At 42.2% G+C, this 7,541-nt stretch overlaps 1 protein-coding gene across 1 annotated transcript; it reads right to left on the bottom strand.

Moving 5' to 3' along the window:
• Positions 1-3,947: 3,947 nt before the first annotated feature.
• Positions 3,948-5,239, bottom strand: tnnt2c (troponin T2c, cardiac). The gene has a single exon (XM_069670922.1). The coding sequence runs from the start codon at positions 5,201-5,203 to the stop codon at positions 4,259-4,261; it is 945 nt and encodes a 314-aa protein (XP_069527023.1). The 5' UTR covers positions 5,204-5,239; the 3' UTR covers positions 3,948-4,258.
• Positions 5,240-7,541: the final 2,302 nt, after the last annotated feature.

Raw genomic sequence — 7,541 nt, 5'->3', positions numbered from 1 at the left:
TGTCCTCTCTGAATAAAGACATGAAAGACCAAATAAATAAATATTAGCAGCAATTTAATCCAACGTAATGAGGTGCGTCTTATTTGTCCAAGTGAGTGTTCACATCTGACATTGATTTGAGGACACTGGGTCACATGACATGGAAGCTACTGAGAAAAACTTTTCTATAAAAAGACTTTTAAAAATGTATTAAAAGTGCGTCTTATACACTGAACTTTACAGTATTTGTTTTGTGTTCAAACAACTTAAAGGTTTAAGGTCATCGTGTCCTCAGTGAAACGAGTCGACACAGGAGAATTTGAAGGCATTTCGAGAGTATCTAGCTTCCGTATCGTGACGTATTTCCGAGTGAAACAGGACGTGCAGGCGGGACATATCATTAGAGGGATTTGATCTGATCGTTGAGAAGTGGGCGTAGACAGACGTTCTCCACAGCGCAGTAGCTAGCTAACTGAGCGAGCGTTCTTGGTGCTCTGCGGCTAAATGCTGCAGATTGATTGGTTGAAATTGTTTGGTGCTAACTTACGTAAGCACGTGTGAAACTTAGTTTTACCGGAAGAAAAAATGATCGGAATTTGATATAAGAATACGAAGAAATTGATTTTCCGTATTTTTTTTGGCCTATATTGTCAAATAGATGCACAATATTGCCGGGGATGTGATCTAAAAGGATTAAAATGACATTTTTCATTTCACCTCGACTTTAACAATAAATAAAAGAGTTGGTTTCCTCACATGGTTTGTGTTGAACTAACTGATCAGGTTTTACAGTCTGCTTTCACATCTTCAAAAAAGTACAGCTTACTCCAATAACACGTTTATTCTAGACACAGAATCATTTCACGACTCGACACAGTCAAGTTCTTTTACTGACTTTTCCTGAGTTAATCGTCACCCTAGTTTTCTTTCAAGTAAACTCAACTTAGAATTTACAGTGTAATTTTATCAGGTGCCATGTAGAAAAAAAATCACCTCTTTGGATTTTAAATCAGCATTACAACTGAGTGAACAGTTCTCTTTAACCCTTTTAGTTTTTGTCTGCCCAGAATTTGGACGAGCAAGGAGCTTTTTTTTAATCTTACTTTTCCTAAATTAAATCTTAAAAAACATTGTTATCAGCTATCTAAATGAGGTGAACTCCAAACACAAGGAAACTTATATTTTGAAGAAGTCGCACTTCCTGTTTGAAGATTAAGGACATCAATGGGACATTTGTTACAGCGCTAAGAGAATAAAAACATCCCTACAAATCCAAAAAGTCAGCGCTCTGAATAAATGTGAACATGTTTTGTGAAACTGAGCCGCATAAGAAGTTCAGCGTTGAACGTGCGGTCCAGGAGCTGTCAATCATGCAGCGCTCACATTATCCTGCAGCCTCTGCTGGGTACTAATGAGCAGACAACGCCCCCCTGATGTGCCTGCAGCTGCTGTTCCTTCTGCACACACACACACACACACACACACACACACACAGTCACACTATATATCCTTTTTTATATAAGAGGACATGTTTACCTCCATGTGCATCACATATCTTATATTTTATTTTATAATAATTTATTATTAAAAACGTAAGGATACATATGTGATGACTTATTTTACTCTTTCCTTAATCATTGTATCTTTTGTGTTAGTGGCTGTTTTCCTTTAAACCTGTATAAAATTATAAAATTCAACTCAACAGAGTAAAAGCACGTGTAGGTTTAAAAAAGTAAAGAAGCTCCAGATTGATGCACCGTCGTGTCCCGATGCTGTCAAGTCACCCATCTTTCACAACCTCATCAACACAACCAAACCCCAGCACCTCCACTCTGCAGAGAGAGCACGAGCCCGCACACGGCCTCCCGTCCCTCCATGCTAACCTGTTAGCGGCTCACTGCCGCGTCTGAAGGCTTTCGCGGCCTGTCAGCGGGCCGTGACAGCAGAACAGCAGCGCGGCGTCTACAGTCCGAGGCTGAGTGACAATCGGAGACGACGGCGGGGGAGAAATTCTGTTCATCACTGGTTTGATGTTTTAGCATTAGGTGCTTTCTTACAGACGTGCTAACGAGGATGGTCCCCTGCTGTGCATGGAAAGACTATGAAAGAATATTAAGCCATAACTGGTTTATAAGGACAAAGACAAAAAGTCTGTCCCCACTTAACCTTTGTGCTTAACAGTCGACATCACCACAGAAACCTCTTTCTCTCTGATTAAAGTGTTACAGTCTGTCTGTACTGTATACAACATTTAGTTGCATTAAGAGTGAGTATTAAAAGCTGTCTCAAACTGGGGCTCCACTGCCACCTAGTGGAGACACTCAGTACTGCAGGCTTTGACATTCATTTGACCGAGAGATATTTTTGGACCTCGTGCACACAAACAGAGCTGATGTTGTTGCAAATAACGATCGTGACAGTGTTTTTAAGCTTTTTAATTATTAAACTGGATTATAGCTACAACTTATATATCTCTATTTATTGCAATTCTACTTTTATATCATATTAAATTAATAGTCCATATCATACAACACTATAAACATACTGTATTTTATTGCTTCTATTATACTAGTGTGGACCAGGCGTGGAATCGGGGCTGACAGGTGGAGAGGTGTCCTTGAGCAAGGCACCGAATACGCCGACTGCTCGGGGCGCATGTCCACGCGCAGCCCCCCCCTCACTCTGACGTCTCCTGTTTGTGCATGTTGTAGCATGTTTGTAATGAGAGAGTGGAAACATTGAATTTCCCCTCGGGGGTTAATAAAGTATGTCTTCTTTCTGTTTTATCTCATACTGTTAAGATGTTGCTGCGATTAACCAAGCATGCCACTTTAACTCATTACTTGTATACACCTCTTATTTATTATAATTTATTGTTATTTTTATTTGTATTTACTAGTCGCTGTTTTCTCTGTGTCTGAGCCTTAACTGCTTTTTTTTTTGCCTTACATCAACAGCGTATATTTTGCTCTAAATGTACATATTCCTTATTTTAATTTTAGTGCCGCTCCCGAATTTTGTTATATACATTTTATTTAATTATATTTTATGTCTTTTATAATTAATACATACCCCTTTTTACTCACAGTTGTACTTGTATAACCGGAGTGACCATAAATATACACCTGAATTTCCCCTCTGGGGAGAAATAAGATATAAGATTGTCTTGTATTTTTAAAGAAGATTTCTTTGTGGCATTTTTGTGTTGGATATTTTCTGTACGAGTTCTGAAAAACATTCATCTAAATTTTAAGACCATTTTGTTGCCAAAAATTCAGATTCTTGTGAATATGAAGACGTTAGATTTAAATTGTTTTATAATATTATATATATATATATATATAATATAATACACAATATAAATTAAAACTAACAATTTAAACTATTGTTTGCTACTTAATAATGATCTGATTCATTTAAACAGGAAGTGAATAAAAACAGAAATTAATTTGCTATGATTTTGTGTCAGCTTGCTTTTAAATCAGTCGCAATTCTCCGTCCATTCACTCACTTATATCTCAACGAGCTCCATGTCCTTCCAAGAAAATAAATAAAGGTCATAAATTATTCTACATGTGACTTTGAGATGTGTACATAAAGAGTTTGAAAAGTTGGACCTTGTTGGTTGCAGTTAAACCCCCGTATCCCCCGGGAAGCTCCCTCCTCTCTGCAGACTCTCGGGGTCGTGTGTTTGACCTCTCAGTCGACAGTTGGAGTCTTTTTGCTAAAAACACTGCGGGCTGCTCCTGAACCTCAGAGACCAAATTAGCTCTTTAAGAAGTCAGCTGTGCTACACCTGTTAGATCTCACCACCACACACCCACACGTAATGACACTATTTACCACTCGTTTAATTAGGTAGCACAACACAAGTTCAGCAGAGTACAGTTTAAGTTCTCGGTACTTCGGTTGTTTCTATTCGCTTACACGTCACGTGACTTTAAAGATATTAAAATGTGTCTTTTGAAACTGAAGTTTCAGCACTTATTTGAAGAATTTTAAAACTTGGATTGCAAATTTTAGTCTGAGGTCAGAAAATGGAGTAGTGAAATTAACACCACCACACATTCAGTCAAGTTTAATAACCACATGTCGTGAACAGATAAACCGTTGAATACCAGCGTCACAAAGTTACAACAATCAGATATTCATGCATCTTTGAAGATGTTATGATCTCAACCTCAGTCCAAAAGGAGTCTCCCCTCCAATCCACACACAATCCCTGTGAACGCTTTCATGAAACAGCAGGAAAAAGGAGCCAAATAGTCCACACACGCGCTCACTTCCAGGAGCCGGTCTTGCCCTTGGCCCCACGGGAGGTCTTGGACGCTTTGGAGCCCCTCTGGTGGTCGCTGACTCGGTTCCGGAGCAGGTAGATGTCATACTTCTGCCTCTTGAGCCTCTCGCACAGGTCGAACTTCTCGGCGTGCAGCTGTTGGAGGTTCTGCAACAGATCCTGCGCCTTCTCCACCAGCTTCTCCTGGCTCAGGTGGTCGATGTTCAGCGGCTTCCTGCGCTCCATCAGCGCCTTCTTCTTCTCCTCCCGCGCCGTCAGCTTCTTGCCCTTCTTCTGGTCCACTTTCTGCAGGTAGCCGCCGAAGGACTTGTTGGTGAAGATCATCTTCTTCTTCGCTTCCTCCTCGGCGCGGAGTCTGGCGGCCTCCTCCTCGCGCTTCGCTTTTTCCTCGGCCAGGCGTGCTTGGCGTTCGCGCTCCTGCTCGGTGCGGACGCGTTGCTGTTCGGCTCTGTCCGAGCGGCGGCGTTCGATGCGGTTTCGCAGCGCCACCAGCTCTTCCTCCTCCTTCTGGCGGTTGGAGAAGTGCGACTCAATCAGGCTCTGGAGGTCACTGAAGTCCTTCGTGACTCTCTTGCGGTGAAGGTCGTCGAAATCCACCTTCTCGCCGTCAGGGAGCTTCGGAGGAGCGATGTTTGGGAGGAAAGTCGCCTTAGGCCGCGGTTTGAACTCCTCCTCCTGCTCATTCTCCTCTGCATGCTCTTCTTTCTTCTCCTCAATTTGCTCTTCTTTAACTTCTTCTACCTCCTCCTCAACTTCTCCGACTTCTTCTACCTCCTCCTCTACTTCTCCGACTTCATCTACCTCCTCCTCTACTTCTCCGACTTCTTCTACCTCCTCCTCTACTTCTCCGACTTCATCTACCTCCTCCGGCACCTCCTCTTCTTCCTCCTGCTCGTACTCCTCCACAATTTCCTCAGTGTCTGACATGATGGCAGAAGAAAGCAGGGCGAACACCGAGACCAGCTGGTGTCTGAGCACAGGAGACTCTCGGGCGTTCCCTTTGGGGGGCTTTTAAGGGTTCGTCTTCATCATGTGACCACGCTGAGTCTCCAGGGTGTGGGTCAGCAGCGGGGCGGGTTTTGAGACAGATGGAGGAGTCTATTTTCTCCAAACACACCCCCACTTATCCCCTGTAGACCCCCCCTGCTCCCTGCTCTGACCCTCCAGCTCCTCATTCCTTTGTAAGGACAAGATGAGAGACTATTTCAGATACACAACAGATGCGCACACATGCTTGTGCCTTCCAGTCCCACACAGAAACACATCTTCCAGAACAAAGGCAGAGATTTGAAGCAGAACTCTCTGATGATGATGTTCCACGGCGTCTGCAATTTGGGGAACTCGCTAATCCCCCGCGCAAGTTTAAAAGTCGCCGTAGTGTTTTAAAAACTTCCATCAACAAAGCTCGTTTCAGTCTCTTAAGTACGTCAGAGCCAGTGAGGGTTTTAATGACAGGAAGTTACAGCTGTCGCATTTTCCATCGCCCTGCCCTGTGCAGCATTAACAAACCACGATGTAGAGATGATTGTATGCAGAGCTGGACTTTATGTACGCTTTATTTCTATGAGCAAATAAAAAGGAGCTTATTAGAGCCTGACTGATATATCTGTTGGCCGATATTATCAGGCTGATATCGGCCTTTGACGGATATATCATAAATAAATGTCATCCGTCTATTTTTTTACAGAACATATTTGCAGTGATTAAGGAATGGTATCATCAAGTTGTTTGGCAAGAAGCAAAGCGCGCTCAAATCGCACATTACTCTCAGCACCGTCTGCAGCACATGTAGCAACTGAACAAGAGAGCAGGCGGTGGTCCAGACTCGGTTGACATTATAATATAATGTTAAATATTCATTAATACATTTTATGTTTAATAAAGTAACCTTCTGAGTAAGCAACAGTGGTTCCAAATCCATACATAAAAATCTGTATATCGGTAATCTGTGAACTTTTCCTTTTAAATATCGGTATTGTATCGGTCTGACATATAATATATCAGTCAAGATCATTTTATCAATCTATGTTTTTTGTTAAGGTGACGCATTCACTCACTCTCAACAAGTACTGTGACTCCTGCAAGTTGGAGGTAGGGTGGTCAATTTAACACTTAGGATGAAGTTAGGATGACTTTTGTTAGACCTTTTCCAACGATTTTAGCAATATAATAATGCCTATATATTTATAACTTTTATCAATCAGAGGTCGTGCCATGTTTTTATACCCTTTTTTGTGATTTTTTTGTAAGATTTATTTTCGGCCATTTTTGCCTTCATTGATAGGAAAGCTGGAGACAGACAGGAAATATTGTGAGAAGAAACTGGGGGACGACATGCAGCATAGGGCCAAGGTCGGGAGTCGAGCCTGCGTCCACTGCGCTGAGGACTGCCTCAGTACTCGGGGCGCCCGCTCTAGCCACCGAGCCAAACCAGCGTAATTTACTATTGTGTTTTGGTGTACTATCTATTATTTTTTTGGGGTTATGTAATGTATGAAGTGAACCCAGCACACAACATTTATCTTATATTATCTAATGTAATATCTATCTATCTATTTACCAGTGAGTTTGAGCATTGTATATATTGTTATTTAAACACCATAAGTTATTTCTGTAAAGCAAAACAACACGTAAAAAAGAGAGGCCCCACAAAGACCTCCAGTAAGAACAATGACGTGTAAGATGAGCTCCGCTGCTCCGCCTCGTCTCCACTTTGGAATGTAATTAAAACATTCTTGCTATTGGAGGCTTTCTGCTCTCTGCGCCGTGCGGATTAAAGCCTAATTGCTCCCACGCTGCAACATTTAAACGCTGATGTCAAGAATTTATGTTCCCGAGTCTTGAGTTATCGGTGGAATAAAAAAGACAGAGATAACTGACGGGGAGAGACAGGTGCTCTGCAGTGTCTGGGAATCTCAATTAAACTAAACATGCGCCTCCTTGGGATTAAACTTCATGTTATGGTGCTCACGTGTGTGCGAGGCAGAGGACACTTTATCTCCAGGGGTTACAGTTCAGTCTTAATATAAATGAGTGAAGATGAAGGCCTTAGAGGACAAAAAACAAATCTTCATGCCTGTGATACTGTCCCATGTCCGTCTCACTGAGAGAGGAACATGCCTGAGCACAACATGAAGACAGCAGGTGGCTCCAGGATCATCAAGGCACTCTGGGTTGCTGGTGGGACAACTGTGTCCATCAGCAAAGGAAGGCAGCGAATGACCAAGGGCTAAAAATAACCACACACTCTAACATACTCAGAATG

Source organism: Semicossyphus pulcher, unplaced genomic scaffold (genome assembly GCF_022749685.1).
Source record: "Semicossyphus pulcher isolate SPU_LCO1_2020_fin unplaced genomic scaffold, fSemPul1.0.p SCAF_20, whole genome shotgun sequence".
NCBI classification, from domain to species: domain Eukaryota; kingdom Metazoa; phylum Chordata; class Actinopteri; order Labriformes; family Labridae; genus Semicossyphus; species Semicossyphus pulcher.
The sequence above is the reverse complement of the archived record's forward strand: the minus strand, read 5'-3'. Positions and strand labels throughout refer to the sequence as shown.

Coding starts and splice junctions, on each gene's coding strand:
- tnnt2c (XM_069670922.1), bottom strand. CDS start 5,203: ATGTCAGACACTGAGGAAATTGTGGAGGAGTACGAGCAGGAGGAAGAA.